This window comes from Apium graveolens, chromosome 11 (genome assembly GCF_009905375.1).
Source record: "Apium graveolens cultivar Ventura chromosome 11, ASM990537v1, whole genome shotgun sequence".
NCBI lineage: Eukaryota > Viridiplantae > Streptophyta > Magnoliopsida > Apiales > Apiaceae > Apium > Apium graveolens.
The window spans coordinates 205,169,367-205,191,022 of record NC_133657.1 but is presented as its reverse complement, the minus strand read 5'-3'; the positions used below and the strand labels follow the sequence as shown (position 1 = coordinate 205,191,022).

The 21,656-nt window shown below is 35.4% G+C and overlaps 2 protein-coding genes across 2 annotated transcripts; both read right to left on the bottom strand.

The window, feature by feature from the left end:
- Positions 1–4,403: 4,403 nt before the first annotated feature.
- On the bottom strand, positions 4,404–6,933 carry LOC141696584 (F-box protein CPR1-like). The gene is made up of 3 exons (XM_074500709.1): positions 6,802–6,933; positions 4,840–5,199; positions 4,404–4,745 (listed from the first exon to the last, which is right to left on the bottom strand). The coding sequence occupies exons 1-3, from the start codon at positions 6,931–6,933 to the stop codon at positions 4,404–4,406; spliced, it is 834 nt and encodes a 277-aa protein (XP_074356810.1).
- A 7,225-nt stretch (positions 6,934–14,158) lies between these two features.
- On the bottom strand, positions 14,159–15,720 carry LOC141695244 (F-box protein CPR1-like). Its single transcript, XM_074499496.1, has one exon. It carries the CDS (start codon positions 15,498–15,500, stop codon positions 14,511–14,513), a length of 990 nt encoding a protein of 329 aa, XP_074355597.1. The 5' UTR covers positions 15,501–15,720; the 3' UTR covers positions 14,159–14,510.
- Positions 15,721–21,656: the final 5,936 nt, after the last annotated feature.

The window sequence follows — 21,656 nt, the reverse complement described above, 5'->3', positions numbered from 1 at the left end:
TCCAGCTCCCCTGTAAGATATCATTGCGTTCGACATTGCTGCATCTTTGAACTTTAGCTTGAAGCTGTCGAAGAAAAAGCGGCAGCAAGAGGCAGAATCACCCTTTAAACACAAGATTAATGTAAAGGTGCAAGCAATACAGTTGCCAATATCAAATTGTTTCAATCAATGTCAAAAACTGAACGAAATTATGGAGAAGTTACGTACCTTAAAGAATTTGTGCAACGGAGGAAGTGAATGGCTCGCTATCAGCTTTCTCTATATCCGTAGATAACCTGCAGGACTTTCTCTTGATCAGAGAGACTGCAATCACAGCTCTAAACAACTACTATTAATAAGATAATTCAGGTCATACCAGTACCACATAATAACTGACTGGTGCAGGACCTGAACTCGAGGCATTACCTTCCTCCTATTATAAGCACCAGGTACATATCGCTAAAATCAAAAGAAAGTCGATACTGCACTACTAATATGAGCAAATAGTTATGGCTGGAAATACTTTCTGTTACTAAAATTCTTCTGTGTCAAGTAAAATGCCATCATTAAAGAAATATGAAGCAGCACATATCTTTGGCAATCAGTGAGATACATTGTGACATAAACCTGCAGCCACACTTTTGTAATTAACGTGAAAAATGAACAGAAGTTCAACTTTTATTCACAGAAATGCAGGACACTAAGGATGTGTTGAGAATTACAGGACATTGCATCGACTATTATACAGTTGTTTTAAAACGTACTTTGTCAGTAATCAGAGAGTGACATTAGGGAGTTAGTAACTAAGAATGAACTTTAAAGAACCAAAAATAGTTATAGAATATCAAAGCTTACCACTAAGCTCAAGAAGTGACCGCAGCTCTGCCTTTCATTCATTGAAGAACTAAGGCTATCATGTAGAAACGAGTTGGTATAAAAACTGATAAATGGTAGCCTCCACTTCCAGTAATTAAATTCCTCAGAAAAATTGATGAAGAAGTGAATATCCTAGCCTTTGTAAAAATCCCGAGTCCAAAACTAGATTCAAATTAAAAACTGAACTTTTTTTAAAATACCAGATTAAAAAAATATCTCCTGAAAGACATTATCATAGGAGTTTTGTCATGACATAAATATGCAATTCTACATAAATTTAGATGTATAAATTGGAGCTTTGTGAATGATTTCTACCAAAATACATGGTATAATATGGAAAGTAGACTAAGTGATACTTTTATCAAATCAAGTGTATATGTATGCAAATACCTCATCAAATCCGACCATAAAGAACTTCTCCTTACCTTGACAGAAACATATTCAGTTAATCGTTAGTATACACCGTCAATAGTGTAAAATCTTCTTGCCACTGTTATGGAAACATGCTGCTAAACAATAGACAATTAGTAAACTAGAATTAACGATGAGAAAAATGAAACTTGACGAACTATATGATGCGAAAACATTAAGTTATCAGTTGCGGTAAAAGGACCACCTGCACATACTTAGTTATCCTTATCGCTGCAATCAGGAGTTCCTCTTATAAACAGAAAAACCATGAACTCCATCAAGGTTTAAGAATTAGTTGACCAAACTGTAGACAGAAAAAAAAACAGAGATGAAACTCTTTGATGTAACTACCTTTGTAGAGCAACTACAGAATCTACAGGAAGACAACTGCAAACACATGTTTGAATAATACTAACTCTTTAGATTCACTGGAATACACAGAAAAAGAAAATGACATTTCTGTTTAACTGAGCAAATATTTGAAGTCAAAGTTCTGTTATATTTTTCCAGAAAACTACCCTGTACACCTATGCTAATTCCTTGAACCAACAGACTTTTCAGACATGCATGAGGGTCTAATGAATCATCAAGCTTCAAAACTTAAGAAACAAACAACTCAATGCAACTATGCAAGTGAGAAACTAAAACGAAGAACGGACAAAGATTTCCAGTAGTCAGCTAACAATTTATAGAATACCAAGAGAATCACAATAGTAGAATTAAGTACTAAATTTAATTTACTATTAAATTATAGTACAGCAACATAGGCAAAGCAGATGAGGTCGTAAATATGTGTACGGTACATTAAAACGAAACCATGAAAAACATTTTAAAAAAAGGATAAACAGTAACAAGAAAAATAAGATAATAAGAATTCAAAATAATAGCATCGGTTGCATACTTGCATCTAAATAATAAATTAAATGTTCCACTGAAACACTCGGCAACAGCCAAACTTAAGAAACATAAAGGAAGGGGCAATAAGCAATAAGCAATGAGAACTACACTATATAGAAACTTTCATAATCTCCCTCCTGCGCTTAAACATCTAGATCTTTACTCCTTCCACATCTCTAGTTTGTTCCTCTTCTACTCCTACGGAAGAACACGAGAGATCCAACTAGAGAAGCCAACACGGCAACACTAAAACGATGGTCAAGAATCTTTTCTTCGGCTGTTGCTTCTTCTCTTTTGCTTAATGTGATGGTTGCCTATCCTCGATGAGTGGGAAAAGACTCTCGATGTACCCGTATGAAACAACCCGATTCGGAATCCCAGGGAAAGTGACATCCTTAAATGCCTTGCTTCCAGTGATTGTAGAACGGCTATGCCTTCATCATTGCAGATATCAAATCACCATGGCAATGATTTATATTTTGACACCAGTTCTCGAAAAACTTAAATATGGAATAGAGTTTCTGTATAAGCCTGTAATTTATCGTCTCCAGAATCCAATATTCTCAGACATATTTATTCCATAAAATAATATTTGGCTTCACAGAAGGTGTAAATTCTACCTTCGTGATAAATCCTAAATCCAATGCTAGATGAAATCAAGAATCGGACAGCTTTGACAATGTTAGATTGGGAGAAAAACTCTTACAGATAATGTTATCAAGTTTCTCCATAAACATGAAATTCAGCATAAATATGTAACTAGCACATACCTTTGTTGTAGTGTGACTCCAGAATCTATGATAAGACAGCTACATCTTCCATATTTCTCCAGCTTTGACATATGGTTGGCACAATATCACCTTTTAGATTCACTGGAACACACTTACTAGTGTGCGAAATGTATATCTTTATGTATATATATATGTGTGTGTAGAAATAGAGAGAAGGAAGATAACAGTTCTGCAGTATTGATGAAAAAAAGCTTGAAATGAAAATTACACTGATACTGCCAAGTAGATATCTGTGTCGACCTAACAAACTAAGATATGATGTTAATACACCTCTGCTAATCATTAGAGAAACACACATACACGAAGAACAAATGAATTCTTAAACTTCAAAACTAAAGGAACAAAAACATCAATACAAGTTCCTCAGACAAGAAAGGACAAAGATTTCAAGTACAATAAACAAATATTTTCTAGAATAGCAAGAGATTCACTAACGAAATGAGTACTCAATAAAAATAATAATCAAATTATAGTAGAACAGCTATCATTTTGATTAAGAGTTTGATTAACTTTTGCATTAAGCCTTAACTATCACATAATGCATTCAGCTCGTTTAGAATTAAAAATATTAATTTCTTATTATTTGTTATAGTCCAAATAAATATAAAATACATATACTCTCACTTTAAAACGATAAACATGGTTAAAATAAGTCTAAATGTAAAAGTTGTAACTAATTATAAATAAAAACTTATCTAAAAAAGATTAGAAAATGATGGACATTGACTTGCAGACTTTCGCCAGCACTACAACATACATTCGTGCATAAACACTATCATTTTTCTCTCTTCTAGCCCCGAAAATGTCTTTCAGATTTGAACTATTCTTTTCTGCAATCATCTCCAGTTTCCAACTTTTTTCCTCCATACACACATTTCATACATTAAAATGAGTCTAGACTACTACTATCAAACTTTAAAAACTAAATGCAATTCAGTGAAAATATTAAATTAAAAAACTGCAAGCAAGAACGAACAATCAAGCATAAAGGAAGGGGACAATCAAACTGAATACTGAATTGAGTTGAATCAAATCATAGTACAGCAACACAGGGAAAGCATACAAGTCCCCCAATGCGTATATGTACAATAAACACTTAACCACCGAAATCATTAAAATTAGTTAAAACAGTGACAATAACAATAATTAGAATTTTGATTAATAGCATCTGTCGCATACTTGCATCCCTGATTCCCAAATTGACATTTTCACTAAAACAACCGCCAACAGCATAACAAACATATAAAAAAGGCTTATACCAGACGATGACAATTACACTAATATAAAGATCTTCATGAACTCCCTTATGCGCGTAACACATGTCTACTAGTTTACTCTGTTGCTCTTTTACTCCTACTGAAGAACATGAGAGATCCAGATCCAACTACAGAACCTAACACCGAAACGATGGTGAAGAACCTTTCTTATGATGATTCTTCTTCTCTTTGCTTAATGTGATGGTTGCCTATCCTCGATGAGTGGGAAAAGACTCTCGATATACCAGTGTGAAACAAACCAATTCGGAATCCCAGGGACAGTAACATTCTTAACTGCCTTGCTTCTAACGTCGTACCACACAAACTCTTTAAAATCCAGCACCAAAAGAATTTTCTCGAGACTCTTCAAGTACATAAGAAATCTAGGAGACCTAAAACTTCTAAATGCATGGCTTGCCCGCATTTCTTCAACCAATGATTTGTCAATGCTAATATCCTGTAACTGCACATTCCTGTCACAACATTGGGCCTCTGTGAATCGCTCAAGGCCAAGATCAAAACCAACAATGACGGTCTGCAGATATTACATTAATTGCCATCCATCGTAGAACACCATTTTCAAATTTCCCCCAACTATCAAAAAACGCAATGTTCTCAGCACTAAAAACATCTGCAACCGTCCAGGAATTTTTTCTGAGGCTGTACACAACAGCCATAAATCCATTAGTCGGTGATTTACACAATGCCATCATAACAACCTTGTAATCATCACTAACATGATCATATCCAAACCCACCACCACGAGAATACCCTAAGTTATAATTATCCAAAAATTCTCTTCCAACAACAGGCAGTTCCTTGCATTTCCTCGTAGAAGGATTCAATAAAAAAATTAAATCCCCACCATCTCCCAAGATGCACACTAAGCCATTAACCGAACCAATTAACTTAGCGCCATCAAGAATTCCCCCCACCTCTTCACTTACCGCACTACCATCCTCCAAAGACTCGATAATTGTTGGAATAATCTTAAATTTAGTTATTAATTATTTGTTTATTTAATTATTAGATATATAGCAATAGATTAATTATTAGAGAAAAATATTATTTTAGAATTGTTTAGTAGTGGAGTTATGGAGTAAATTATGGACATGTAATTTACCTATTAATTAGTAGTGGTTAGTTTTAGTAATAGTTAGTTTTAATATGTTTGTAAAGCCTATATAATGGCTAGTTTACCTTGAGTTTTAGAAAAAGAAAATAAATAACAAAAAATATAACAGTACAAGTTCTCTGCAAAATGTAGGTGTCTTTTTTCTCTAAGTTTTTTCCAACATGGTATCAGAGCCATATGATCCACGGCTTATAAAACTCTTATAAAAATACACATATACATATATATATATTATCCTTAATATTTTCCATGACATCTACAAATGCAAAAAAAATATGGGCATCTGGCAACAAATTGTAGATTTCAGAATGATGAAGAAAGGATGACACAATTGATCGAGGGAGAACCACTCATTTAGAGTTGCGGAGAGAAAGTGCTCCAAAGTGTTTTTGAAGAGAAGTGCTCCAAAGTGTTTTTGAAGAGAAGTGCTTAAAAGTGTTTTTGATGAGATAGTGCATCAAAATTGATGGTGGTGAGAAGTGCATCACAGGCGAAGAGAAAGTGCTTCGTAAATTTAAGATTATGGGGTGAATGTTGGAATAATCTTAAATTTAGTTATTAATTATTTGTTTATTTAATTATTAGATATTTAGCAATAGATTAATTATTAGAGAAAAATATTATTTTAGAATTGTTTAGTAGTGGGGTAGTGGAGTTATGGAGTAAATTATGGACATATAATTTACCCATTAATTAATAGTGGTTAGTTTTAGTAATAGTTAGTTTTAATATGTTTATAAAGCCTATATAATGGCTAGTTTACCTTGAGTTTTAGAAGAAGAAAAGAAATAACAAAAAATATAGCAGTACAAGTTCTCTGCAAAATGTAGGTGCCTTTTTTCTCTTAGTTTTTTCCAATAATAATAGCCAACAAATAATTCTCAGGGGAAACATCTAAAATGTCACCTTGAATAATAACACCACCCCTATTGATCTCAACAGACACTTTCAAATATTTTTCGACAAAATTAGTACTATCAATAACAGAACACCGCCCTTTCGAAACACATCGACAACGAAGAAGATACTGATACCGTTTATAAATCAACCAAGTGATGTAGAGCACAAGAGCAATGGAGAGAAAACAAGCTCTCAAAATATCTCATATAAAACTAGATCTCAGAAGTTGTGGAATACAATGCAGAGTGGTCCATATATAAGGGGAGACAACTAACAGAATGATTCTAGTACATAAAAGATACGTGTCCCTACCACCTAGACATAGTGGTGGATAGAAAATAAACCATAATAAAGCATAACAAAATAACATAATACTAGCAAAAGTTGACAGGCTCTGTCGTTATTACTCCTCCTCAAGCTGTGAGGGAAGTGAAGCTGAAGCTCCCAGCTTGCCTAGAAGAGTGTAATGCTGCTTTGTTGACAGTGCCTTGGTAAACAAATCCGCAATTTGAGCATAGGTGGGGACATGCTTTGGCACAATGGCACTAGAGTTTACCTTCTCGCGTATGAAGTGGCAGTCCACTTCAACGTGTTTGGTACGTTCGTGTAGCACTGGGTTAGCAGCCATTGCAAGTGCAGCTTGGTTGTCTACTTGCAGGACAGTATGAGGTAGATCAGAGAGCCCCATATTTTTGAGAAGAGCTGCTAATCATGTTATTTCGCAGGCTGCAACTGCCATAGAGCGGTACTCTGCCTCAGCACTTGATCTTGAGACAACTGGTTGTTTCTTTGTTTTCCAAGAGAGGGGGGAGCTGCCTAGCAGAACACAGAACCCCGTAGTAGATCTCCTTGTCATAGGGCAAGTCGCCCAGTCACTGTCACAATATGCCTTCACTTCTGCTACAGAGTTAGATGCCAGAAGCACTCATTGGCCTGGGTTAGACTTTATATAGCGAAGAAGCTTAATTGCAGCAGCCATATGCTCAGTTGTTAGGTGCTGCATGAACTGGGTCAGGATGTGAACAGTGAAGGTGATGTCTGGGCGAGAGATAGTAAAATAAATTAACTTGCCAAGTAGCCGTTGATAGGGATGAGGGTCTTGTAGAAAATCGCCACTTTCAGTAGTGAGGCGAAGATGCACATCCATTGGAAGTTTGAGAGGAGTGGCTTTCTCAAGCTTGAATTCTTCAATAAGATCAGAGGCATATTTCTTTTGAGAAATAAAAAATCCAGCTGGTGATCGTGAAATTTATAGGCCCAAAATATACTTAACATCACCAAGATCCTTCATTTTGAACTTGCTGGACAACATTAGCTTCAATTGATTTATAGAGGACATGTCATTGCCTGCAATTAGGAGATCATCCACGTAAACAAGCACCAGTGTGATAGAACTACCATTGACAATAGTGAACAAGCTGTAATCTGTAAGAGATTGATGGTAGTTGATGTTTTTCAGAGTGTTAGAGAGTTTACTAAACCAGTTACGAGGTGCCTGCCTGAGACCATACAGAGATTTCTTCAGTCGACACACTAGATTACGACTGGAGACTGGTATCTCGCCTTGATGGATGGAGATTCTGCTGCCCCAACCACTGTAACCTTATGGCATTTTCATGTAAACCGCCTCATTCAAATCTCCATGGAGGAAGGCGTTAGACACGTCTATTTGCATAACATGCCAGTCACGAAGAGCAGCCACTGCCAACAAAGCTCTTACGGTTGTCATCTTTGCTACTGGTGCGAAGGTGTGCTCATAATCGATGCCATATGTTTGGTGACAACCAAGAATAACTAGACGAGATTTGTATCTATCCACAGTGCCCGTATGAGTGAACTTGGTTTTGAACAACCACTTGCACATTATTGCCTTCTTATTTGGAGGCAGTTCCACTATGTCCCAAGTTTCATTCAGCTCGAGTGCATCTAACTCGAGGTTCATAGCATCCACCCAGTTCTGATCAGTCACAGCTTATTTAAAGAGAACTGGATCCTTTTGACTTGTGAGAGAAGAGAGAAAGCAGCTGAACTGGTTAGGTACAGCACATTCAGTTACTGCAATAAGGTTTGAGGATGGGTTTGGAAAGGGTTTTGTTATATATGAGTTCATCCATGCTGGTGTTTTATGGATTCTGGTTGATCTTCTAGGAGGAACAACTGATGTATGGTCAGTCTCATTTGTGTGGTTAGTGTGAGTGGAGGTGTTTGGTGATTGTGACATGTCACTAAAGGCAGAGGCATTAGAAGTATTTTCTTCTGTGTTTGGTGTATCTGATATAAGTGCACTGTTTTCAAGAAGCAATTCAAAGTCATCATACACTGAAGTGGGAACATTGGGCATGTGTGTAGGCAAAGGCAACATGTATGGTTTGGCAGTGTTTGTGTTTAAGGGAAATACAGTTTCTTTGAACATGACATCTCTCGAGACAAACAACTTCATAGTCTTAAGGTCTAATAACCTATACCCTTTCTGTGTAGATGGGTATCCAATAAAAACACAGGGCACTCCCTTGGCTGCAAACTTATCATTACTATGAATAGGATTAGTGGCAAAGCAGAGGCATCCATAACTTTTCAATTCAGTGTAATCACGGGATTCTCCATATAACAAATCATAAGGACACTTATTTTGTAAGACTTGAGAAGGTAACATGTTTATGAGATATGCAACAGTGAGCACCGACTCTCCCCAGAATGACAAAGGAATGCCTGATTGGAACATGAGTGTTCTCGCAACTTCAAGCAAGTGTCGATGCTTTCGCTCCACCCGAGCATTCTGTTGGGGATGATAATTGCATGAAGTCCGGTGCTGAATTCCTTGAGTTTGAAAGAAATTTCTGCAGGCTGCATCATCGAACTCAAGGGCATTGTCCGACCTCACTTTCTTGACTTTTGCATCATTGAATTGCCTCTTCACATATGAACTAAATGACTCAAGACACTTCAAGTATTCAGACTTTTGCTGTAGCAGATAAATCCACGTCATACGTGTGTAGTCATCGACTATGGTCAAGAAATGCTTGAATTTTTGCCTTGTGCTTTGTTTGTAAGGATCCCAAATGTCTGTGTGAATAAGCTCCAATGCTTTATTAGCTCGAGAGTCACTCAGTGAGAAAGGTAACCTTGTGAACTTAGCCATTGGACAGGTCAAACAGATCTGCTCAGATAGATGAGCACAATGCTTTATACAGTCTATCAACTTCAGAGTGGAGGCAGAAGCATGTCCCAATATGTTGTGCCACAGTGCATACTGTTCTATGTGAGTCAACTTGAGCTCTTTATCGCTAGCTTTTGCACAGTTGCTAGACATAGGCTGAGAATCAAACGCTGATATGTAGTAGAGTCCATTGAAAACTGTGCCCTTGCCTTTCACTTGCTTGGTCTCAACATCTACAATGGTGCACATAGTAGGCTCAAATATTGCATAACAGTTATTGTCTTGAGACAACTTCCGAATTGACAATAAGTTGTGTGTAAACACTGGTACATAGAGTACATTTTGCAGCTTCAAACCACTTCTCAAATAAACATCACCAACATGAGTCACCTTTGCCTTGTCACCAGTAGGCAGATTAATAGATGTGTTGGTATGAATTTCCTTGACATTTTTCAGCAGACCAAGGTTAGCAGTCATGTGGTCGGTTGCCCCTGTATCAACTATCCAATTCTCAGAGTTGGATTTAACCACATTGCAGGATATCATTCCAGAAAATGGACTGTCCATAGTGTCATCTTGAGACTCTGTAAAGTTGGACAGGTTTGTACTTGGCAAAAGTTGAAGGAGTTGTTGGAGTTGATGGGCTGAGAGGAGGATGGGGTGTGGTGTTTGATTATCAGGTGTGTGAGAGACACTGACATTGTGAGCTCCTTTAGGTGAGAAGTTGGATTTAGTGTTTGGCCATTTGGGAGACTGTGTGGAGGGTTTTGGTGAAAGAGAGGGCTTAGGTTTGTATTTATAATGCCATTTAGGGTAACCCACAATATTCCAGCACTTATCAGCAGTATGACCCTTGCCACCATAAATACTACACAGCAAATTTCGATCTGGGGAGATAGCAACTTTGCCTAACATGGCAGACATATCATTGTCAAAAGAGAGGGAGGGTTTTAAGATGTCTCTCTGAGACTCCTCCTGTTGGATGGCAGCACAAGCCATTTCCACACTAGGCAAAGGATGTAAAAGCAAAAGTTGACCTCGTTGTGGGCTATAAAGGTCATCTAAACCATTAAGGAACTGAAAGAGTTTGGCCTCCTCTTTTTGAGTGGTTAAAGCTTGTAAGAAAATGGTCATTTCAGGGGTGACAGTGGTAAGAGTAGGCAACAGATTCATAGACTCAATCTCTTCCCAAAGACTACTTACTGAGGTATAAAAATCAACAACAGAACAACCATTTTGTTTGAGTTCAAACAGTTCCTTGCTTAACTTATATTTACGTGACCCATGAGTAAGTTGAAATCGCTTTTCTAGCTGCTTCCAAACTTCAGATGTAGATGTGATAAAGAGAATGGATTTCTTAATAGAGTCAGAAACATTATTATGGATCCAAGAGGTTACCATACTGTTGCAGGTGTCCCACTGCAGGGCATCTGTTGGATCTGAGACATTTTTCACTTCCGTGCTATCTACAAAGCCAAGTTTACGCTTAGATGACAACTGGATCTCCATGGACCTTTTCCAAGAGCGATAATCAGCAGCACCTTGGAGTTTGGTGACGCTTATCGACAAGGGGTTGTCCGATGGATGCAGAAATAAAGGGTTCTGCATATCTGAGAAAGTGAACTTGCTTCCACCCGCCATTGTAGAGAAGAAAGACTTGAGCACTGCTCACTCTACAACACAACAAAGAAACAATCAGAACTTCAAGAACTGAGATAATACAGAGAAACTTATTACTATCACTCGCAAGCTCGCTCAGAAAAGAATCACTGGTCGCTCTGATACCATGATACCTTTTACAAATCAACCAAGTGATGTAGAGCACAAGAGCAATGGAGAGAAAAACAAGCTCTCAAAATATCTCATATAAAACTAGATCTCAGAAGTTGTGGAATACAATGCAGAGTGGTCCATATATAAGGGGAGACAACTAACAGAATGATTCTAGTACATAAAAGATATGTGTCCCTACCACCTAGACATAGTGGTGGATAGAAAATAAACCATAATAAAGCATAACAAAATAACATAATACTAGCAAAAGTTGACAGAATTGGCTCTGTCGTTATTAGATACTTAACAGGGACCCGAGTGACTACTTCATCAACTAATTCATTAGGAAGTTGCATTTCAAGAAAATGTACTAGGGTTTAGTAACTAGACTAATGTGAGAATAATAGGAAATGAAGCGACTGAAAATGAAATATTGAAAACTTATCTTGTGGGGCTGCTGCTCCGATGATCAAAACTTGATTCTCGCTGCGCAGGTTTAATGTGGAAACCCTATTTTTGTTCCAAAAACTGTCGTTCGTTAACGAAGCCGGGATCGACTCGTTTAAGTGAACTCGACTGAGTTTCTTATTTTAAAGGAGCCGATTTTGAAGTTGAGCCGAGTTTTTCGTCGTTCGACTCGAACTCGGCTCGTTTAACTCGGAATCGACTGAGACTCGATTTGAACTCGGCTAACTCGACTTGAACTCGGCTAACTCGACTAGGATAAAGTGTATATATATATATTACAAATAATAAAATATTACTCATTATTTAAATATTTTTATTATTACATTTTTCTCGTCACCTAAATAACTTAATTATTTTATAAATTTTATTTATATTTCAAATTAAACACATAATTTTTTCGTAAATAAACTATTAAATATTGTTATCAGTATCTATTCATCTCAGATTCTTTACATTCTCATATAAACACTATTAATTAACTTAAAACATACAAAAGTCAAATTTAAGTTAAATAAAATATAACAAATTTTGACAATGACAACTTAAAAAATAATATATTATATCTAAAATAATGAATGTCTCAATTATTTAAAATAAAAATGAATATGTTATTAAAACTCGGCTTGAAAAAAAATAGATTAAGACACTCTAATGTATAGAATGAGTACGTATATCATTATACTGTTAAAACAAGTATTTAATCTCGATTTAATTTGTAAAAATATAAAATTTAACGAAAAAACTTGTAAAACTATAAATTATACTTTAAGGTTAGCCGAGTAAAAATATATGCAAATATTAGTGGACCGCTCGTCTCAGCTCAGCTCGGTTATTTGCGAGAAAACTCGTGTTTGGCTCGGTTATTAAACCTGGCATGGCTCGCTTAAAAACAATTAAATGGGTCGGTTCGCAGAGAATTCGGCTCGGTCATGTTTATATAAATGGTCAGAGAATTGAGAATGGATATTTTTGTTAGTTAATTTACAAAAAACGTTATTTTTGCCATTTTTTTACCGTTTGAGATTTGAGTCTAGGATTAAAATTTGATTCAAAAAATTATTTATTTATCATTTAATTTTTTATATTCAATAACAAAATTGTGTCTTTTAAAAATCTGAAAAAAATGCGGTTCATATCTCGTTTACCCAAAATTTATGCTAGCAATAGTACTTATAAATTTATAAGTTCTACTTAAAAAACAAGCACCCTAAATTAAATTGGTTCGTGACTAACAAATTATTTTCTCTATTTGATTCATGACTAACATATTATTTCTCTCTCAATACTGCATAACAGCCATCTTAGTGAAGGCCCTTCCGTGTCTCTCATAAATTGTGAGAAATGTTTGGGAGCTCAGTCTGAGCTCTGATACTATATCGAATAACCGGCTCATCTAAAACTTTAATATATTAGAGGAAGACCCTTTCCAGGATTTTATATTATTCTAACACCTCATTCACAACTCAGGCCTTTAATCAAAGCAAAAACAATATAGGGCTCACCATCCACATCCAACCCTCTTAGCAAAACAAAAAGAACACCTCAATAAAACGACGTAAACAGAATTTATATGTGTTCCTCTTCTAGAAGTCGATGTCACTAATAGTACAAAAACAGCTTGATGATCTCTACTTCCTCTGTAGCAACATCGCATTCAACATTACTGAATCTTTCAACATTAGCTTGAACGTGTTGAATCACCAGCAGCAAGATAGAGGAACGTTAAATTATCAGTTCCGGTCAAAGGAACACCAATTGTACATATCTTCATTGCTGCATCTAGGAGATTCTCATATAAACAGAAAAAACATGACCTTCGTAATGATATTTTGATTCGTTTAGCTAAATATGTATAAAGAAAAAGAAACGAAACAGGAAACTTAATAATTTACCTAGTATATACCCAATACCCTTGTAGAACACATACAGAATCGTCAGTTAGAGCTAACTTTTTCATTTTTTTCAGTAATGACCATCAGAAGGTCAGAAACTTATGGTTTGCATACCAACACACCTATATCAACCGATATTGTAAACCTCAATAGCATATTATGCGACAAAGAAAAGACATTACAGCATAACAACTGATCAAAAATTTGCGGTCTAAAAGATACTTCCACAAAATCACTGAAGACAAAAACACCTAGAACCCGAAGAGCAGAGCAATCTGAACATAAGTTTATATACAATCGTTTTAACTTTTTAGTACTACTGTCACAGGTGAAGTCATACAAGTAAACACCACCATGTCAAATCCAATTTTCAGAAATATTACCCTGTACAACTATACACTTATTCCTTGAGAAAACACACTTCTAGACGTACACGAGGGTCTGAGTTCAAACCTAAAGAAACAGACAATTCAATGCAAGAAAGGACAAATATTTCCAGTACCGTCAGCTAACATTTCATAGTACAACAAGAGAATCACAATCGAACTGACTACTGAGTACTTAATTCAATTCAAACAAATTACAGCAGAGCAACATAGGGAAAACAGATAAGACCATAACCATATGTAATTAACCACGATAATCATTAAAATTAGATAAAAAAGTAACAAGAACAATAAAATAATTAAATTTTAAGTAATAGCATTTCTTGCATACTTGCATCTCTAATTCCCAAACCAACAGTTAAACTGTTGCACTAAAACAAGGAAGGGGGCAATAAACAAGGACAATTACTCTAATATGTAGAAGTTCTCATAATCTCCCTTTTGCACGTAATCATCTGATACCTTACTCCTTCCACATCTCTACTCCTGTTGAAGAACATGAGAGATCCAACTACAGAACCCAACACAAAAACAATTGCCAAGATCTTCTCTTAAGCTGTAGCTGCTTCACTTTTGCTTCATTTGATTGTTAAATGTCCTCAATGAGTGGGAAAAGACTCTCGATGTACGTGCTTGAAACAAACGGATTAGGAATCCCAGATAAACTAACTATCTTAATTGCCTTTCTTCTTATGTCGTACCACACAAACTTTCTAGAATTCATCTCGAAAAGAATTTTCTCGTGGCTCTTTAAATACGTAACAGGTCTAGGACACTTAAAGCATCTAAATGCTGGGTTTTCCAAAATTTCCTTGGCCCGAGAGCTTTCAATGCTGATTCTACATAGCCTCAAGTCCTCTTTACAAACTTCCAACCCTCTGAATTGTTCCAGGCCGAGATCAAATCCAAAATTGACGGGTTTATTAGATGCAAAATCAAATGCTGTCCAAATCACAGCTCCATCTGCAAACGTCAGCCCCGCCATAGGACCAACAAAAAGTTTCTCGGTACTAATAACATTCGGAATCGGTGTCCATGCAATTTTTTTGAGGCTGTACACACTAGCCATTATCCCACCCCGTAAATCAAGCACTTGTATCAACAAAACTTTGTAATCATCACTGACACAATCATATCCAACCCCACAAAAGGAATACTTGTCTAAGCTGTTATTATCCAAAAATTCCTTTCCCGGAGCAGGCAACTTCTTGCACTTCCTCGTACAAGGATTCAATAGAAATATCGCATTTATATTATTATCAAGCAAAGACAAGCAGACTAAGCCATTAGTGGAATTAACCAACCTAGCACCATTAAGAATTCCCCCCACCTCTTCACTTATATCGATAACCGCACTATCATCCTCCAAATACTCTAAATCAGTCAACAAATATTTCTTGTCACCTTGAATCATAAGACCAACCCTATTCCTCTTAACAGACACTTTCAAATATTTTTCGACAAATTTAGCACTATCAATAACAGAACACCACTCTTTCGACACACATCGACAACGAAGAACATACTTTACGGGGACCCGAGTGAGTATTTCATCAACTAAGTCATTAGGAAGTTCCATTTCAAGAAAATTTACTAGGGTTTAGCAATTACACTACAAACAAGAATGCTAAGCTAAGCTAAGCTAATGAGAAGTATAGATATATAGATACAAGAATGTAATGTGTGTATACTTATCTTTTAATTTTCAGACAATGATGCTGATTCTCCGGTGGTTTGGAAACCCTAATTTTGCCTCATTCTTGGACCTGTGAGAATGGTCTAATTTGTGCACAAATGAATTATATTGAACTTCTAAATTCACAATAAATGAAACATACACTAATACTTCCTCCGTCCTAGAGTCTTTTACTTTTTACGCGTATACTTTTAAGTGTATAAAAGTCGTATCTTTATGTAGTCTTTCTAAAATTTCTTTTATCGATTTAAAATTTAATATGTATACATTTATTTAGAAGAAATAAATTTGAAAAATAATTTTTGCAGCTATCCTTTTTATTCATCTTAAAATATGTATAAAAAGTCAAAAGTACTTGTATTTTGGGACGAAGAGAGTATAGTCTAAGATGATTTAAATTCTAAAATTTGGATTAATACATATATATATTTCTCAATAATTTAATATTTACAATAATTTAGAACTATTTTTTCAAAAAATTTGGATCGGTTCAATCTGTTCAATGAAATTAAATGTTTGATTGTCTGAAAGTTAGAAGTTATTCTTTCACATTATAAAAAAACTGAAAATATATTTTTAAAATAGATTCGATAATCTTTTTTAAAAAATAAGTTTTCAAATTTTATTTAATTAAATAATATATATTATTCAGTCAAATTACCATAAAAAGTACTCCCTCAGTCCCGGCCAATTGTTATCGTTTCTGGAAGATTGTCTGGCACACATTTTAAGATGAATATAAAGTATAGTTTTATAATATTTTTTTTAAATTTTCTTTTTCTGAATAAAAATAGAATGTTTAAACTTTTATTTAGAAAAATAATTTTTTTAAAAAAAATTATGGAACTATACAGTATGTTCATCTTAAAATGCATGTCGGACACTCTCTTAGAAACGATAACAATTAGGAGTGACGGAGGGAGTAGTTAATTTAATACAGAGGGAGTTAATAATTACTTTTTTATCAAATTACTTTAATAAAAAGAATGGTAACATTTTAATAATATTTTTTTTATATTTAGACCCGTACAGGGAAATTAGCATAGAGATTGAACATTAACCTATGAAAATTGAGCAAAAGTTCTAATTATTTTTTGACAAGTGCATGATATTGACTGTTTAACAGAACTTCTATTGCACAGTTTGTTAGCAACCAGAGATTTGACAGTAGGCAGTGAGCAACTGAGAATGGAATAGTAGAGAGGATCAAAACTTAGCTCTAGATCGAAGAAGTGTGACCACAACTTTACCTTCCAGTCATCGAAGAACAGAGGCTGTGCCTGCATCAATACGGAGACCAGATTATCACGGCGATTTTCATGCTGGCACCATTCTTGAAGTACTTAAATATGGGCTACAGTTGGTATAAATAGCCGATAAACTGTAGTCTCGGGTGATAATTCCACATCTCTCCTTGTACTACCCGGACTCGAGCTCCATTTGAACATAAATGAGACGGTGGTTTGTGGTGTAGTTGTAGGATGGACTCCTGTAAAACATAATCGGAGGGGAGTGGCGTCCCGCGGCGCCTCCGGTGTGAGAATGAGAAGGGGTATCGGAGAAGAATGGGTAAAACGGGAATTATAGTGTGTGTACAGGTGCGTAGATAAAGAGATTAAGGGTGTGTTTGGTATCGCTGTTGCAGACAGCAACAGCAGATTTTCGCTGAAAAGCAGTTAAAAAACTGTTTGGTAAAATTTAAAAGCTGTTTTTCTGAAAAGTGCTTTTGGCCTAAAAGCTGCTGTTAGAGAAAGCAAGTCCCCCCATGCTTTTAGAAAAAGCTGTTTTTCAGCTGTTGCGGGAAGCAAATGCTGATTTCACAATCAAACCTTACCAAAAGCATCATTATTTTTAATTTTTTGCATCAAAACATATACGTATCAAAAAAATTACCAAACAGTAATCTGATTTTTACAACAGCACTTTTTCCAGCAGCACTTTTTTTAACAGCACAACAATTTTTAACAGCAATCCCAAACAAAGCCTAAGTAACCCCAATACACCTTTAACCTTTTGTTCAGCCTTTTATAGGTTTCCCATTAGGTTTTAAGGGTTTGTACCTTTGATCTGGGTCGTAGGTGAGTTTGGACCGAAGGACGCGCGGACGTCTGTGATGAGTTAACGTACCTCCGGATCCGGACCGTTGGAAGGTTCTGGATCCGGGCCATCTAGACGGCGGTGATGTTGTCACGTGTCCCGGGGTTATTGCCAATTGGGCCCTGTGCTCCCTTTATTGGGCCTGAACTAATATCGGCTATCATCGGGCATTCAACTTTTTCACACAAATTTGTTTCATAAACTTGAAAAACCAAAATCCAATTCTAGATTGAAATTATCACAGTCCAAGGCCAAATGACAATCAACCTGCAACATATCTAGGAAAATAGTTTCTGACAATACTAGAAAAGTCAAGAGAGTTGATTGGAAATTATATAACAAAAATGAAGAAAAAACGTATAATCCAGCTCCAATCATATCGAACTAAACAGAACGTCAACTTACCTTGACAAAAAAGGAATTTAGTTGATTGTTGGTATATACGGGAAAAGGTGTAGGATTTTCTTTGCCACAGCTCGGGCAATATGTTACAGAACATTTGACTTAAACTTGAATTAACAATGAAAAATTTGAGTAATTCAAAACTTTGTTGAGCAGCTACTGATTCTACGGTAACACAACCACATCTCCATGTTTTTCTAGCTTTCGACAATTGGAAGTACAAACATATTGTTTGGATCAGTACCAACTCAACTGTCGAGAAAGGAAAGACATTACAGTATAATTGCTTAAAGATCTACCTACATAGTAACAAAAATACCTAAAATCTGCAAAGCAAACACATGGCAATCTGAACATACATTTCTGGGTACCATCATTTCAAGTTCTCTTGCTGCAGCCTGAAGGTGAACTTATACAACTAAACGCCGTTATGTTAATATACATATGTTTCTTTGCAGTTAACCAGTACACCTCTACTAATTCCTTAAAAAGAAGCACTTTCAATCAAATTATAGCACAACAGAGGCAAAACAAATGAGATCAGTACAATAAGACAATTAAAATTTCAAATAATAGCATATGTTGCATACATTCGTCTGTGATTCCCAAACTAACAATTAAATTGTTTTACTAAAACACTTGGCGACACAAAAATGAAGGGGCGGGAAACAATGCAATCACACATATATAAATAATTTGGTAAGCTGTTTTATCTGTGAAACCATTCTAGTGCTTCACTCCTTCGACAACTCTACTCTGTTCCTCGTCTCCCAGTTCTAGTCTCAACATCTCTACTATGCAACTATTAATAAAGAACACGGGAAATGGAACTACAGATCCCATCACCTAGAGAATTTTGCAAGAATGCATTGCAGGGTGTTGCTTCTTCTCTTTTCCTTCATGTGATGGTTGCTCGAGGGGAAAAAGACTCTCTATGTACAAGTAGGAAACAAACGAACATGGAATCCCAGGAATACTAACATGCTTAAATGCCTTGCTTCTAAAGTCGTACTATACAAACCTTTGGTTATCAACCTCGAAAAGAATTTTCTTGAGACTCTCTGAATGTATAAGAAATCTAGGAGATCTGAAAGATGAAAATACCGGGTTTGCTGAAATTTCCTCGACTCAAGAGTTTTCCATGCTAATATCCGTTAGCACCATATTGTTCGTCCCATTATCATATTTGGCCTCCCCAAATTGTTCCAGGCTGAGATCAAAACTAACAACCATCGAGGACTGAGATGTTACACCTTTTGCCTCCCAATGCAGAGCCCCATCTGCAAACTCCCCTCGCATACCAAAAAAAAATGTGCTCGAGAAAAACATTGGAAATTGGTGCCCATATATTTTTTTTGAGGTTGTACAGAATGGGCATTATCCCAGAAGTTGGAAAATTACGATATATCATTATGAAAACCTTGTAATCATCACTGGCATGATCATAGCCAAACCCCCAATATAAACAAAAACAAAAATTTAAAAGTTCAGTTGGCACCGAGGGAAGCATTTTGCATTTTCTCGTATAAGGATTCAGTAAAATAAAATTCGGTGAATTAAATTTCTCTAACTCACAAACGCAGACTAGGGCATTAGCCAAACCTGTTAATCTATCAGGTTTATGATGATTGTTTTACAGCAACAGAACACTAGCAACATTATTACCCGAGATCCAAGCTTGCAGTTTGTTCAGATTCTATAGGAGACTGTATATCGCAAGATTAGGTTTGTTAGGATTTTATGTAAATCAAGTTTTGACTGGATAAATATCTTTTCATCTTATCTCAAACAAACCCTATCTTATAAACCAAGTTTGAATTATCCAAAACTTATCATTTACTTGGTTTATATATTTCAAACAAACTAACAGAGCAGCTTTCAAGTTTCATTCAAATATTTTCAAACAAACTTGTTTAAAATCTTTTCTATCTTAACCTTTGTTTGAAAATAAAATCTGTTAGAACTTTGCTTATAAATACAACTCACGATTTCAGATTTGCCTCTAATGTTTTCACGTCAATTGATTATCATTTGAAACATCTTCTTGTTCATTTTATCCGAGATACAAATCCAGTCGAATAAGATATAGTTTGAGTTCTAATCAATTTGTTTATACTTGTACTCGTGTATTCATATCAACTTTGTGATTGATTGTGACAAGCTTGATTTCAAAGTAGAGCAAGGTAGCTAGAAGGCTAAGAAATAGCGGTGGGCTAGGTAGCAAGGTAGCTTGGGAAAGGGTTTCTTTCAAGTACTATTTTTGTAATCAAGTAAAGACTGTAGGTTCTTTATTAAAGGTGATATAATACATTCTCTATGATAGTTGGCATAGGGACTTGGATGTAGGCCATAGACTAAGTGTAGGGGCCGAACCAAGTGAAAACTTCTGGTGTTTTTACTTATTCAGTTTTCAGCATACTGCATTTATATTACTGTTAATTACATTATGCAGTTAATTGAGACTGTCTCATACCCTGTCTCATTTGTAAAGGGACTGTCCCATTTGCATAAGAGACTGTCCCATTTGCTTAGACAGTTAGTATATAATATTTATCTATCGAGCCTTTGAATTTCAGAACCAACCAAATAAGCACCATTGTGAATTTTCTTCACCTCCCCACTTAAATCTATAGCGGCATTACCATTATCTAAACACTCAAAATCAGCCAACACATATTTGTTATCTCCCTTAATAATGATAATACCACCCTTGTTCCTCTCAACAAATGCTATATAATGTTTCTTGATGAACTCATCGCTATCGATAACAGAACACCATCGTTTCGATATACATTTACAACGAAGAAGATGCTTAATGGGGACTCGATAAAGTATTTCATCAACTAACTCATAAGGAAGTGTCATGTCAAAAAAAACTAGCTAGGGTTTATAAGTTAAAGTTTTAATTGTGACTACAAAGAAACTACTGAGAAAGACTTAAGAACGTATACTTATCTTTCGGTTTTCGTTTTCAGGAGAATCTTTGATGAACCATAAGTCGAGTGCCAATGCGTCGATTCTAGAGTTTTAACCCTAGCCGAATGTTTGGATAAATTGAGTCAAAAGTATTATTAAGTGAAGAAGCCCTGCATGGACAGGATATAGGATATGGGTTATATATAACTAGATTAGTTCCCGGCACATGCCCCGTTATATTATAATTTTTTTATGAAAATATAATTTGAAATAGTTTAATTTTAATATATATTATATTTTTTTTTGAGAAAAATATATATTATATTTATATCATGTTATGATGTTGAGAAATATAATAAAATTATAAATATAAACTCTTAAAAAAAGTATGACAAAAATTATAATATTTTTTATTAATTATAAAAATTATATAATAAATTGATGAATATTTAAATTAGTGGAAGAGAGAATTATTGAAGGCTTTAAAAATGAGGAGGAGAGAGTGAGAAATGGGGAAGAGAGAGAATGAGTGGGGGTTAAAAATGAAGGAAAGACATTGAAAGTATTATTAATTAGGTACACATGTTAGTGGAAGATGATATAATCAAATTAATGTAAATTTGA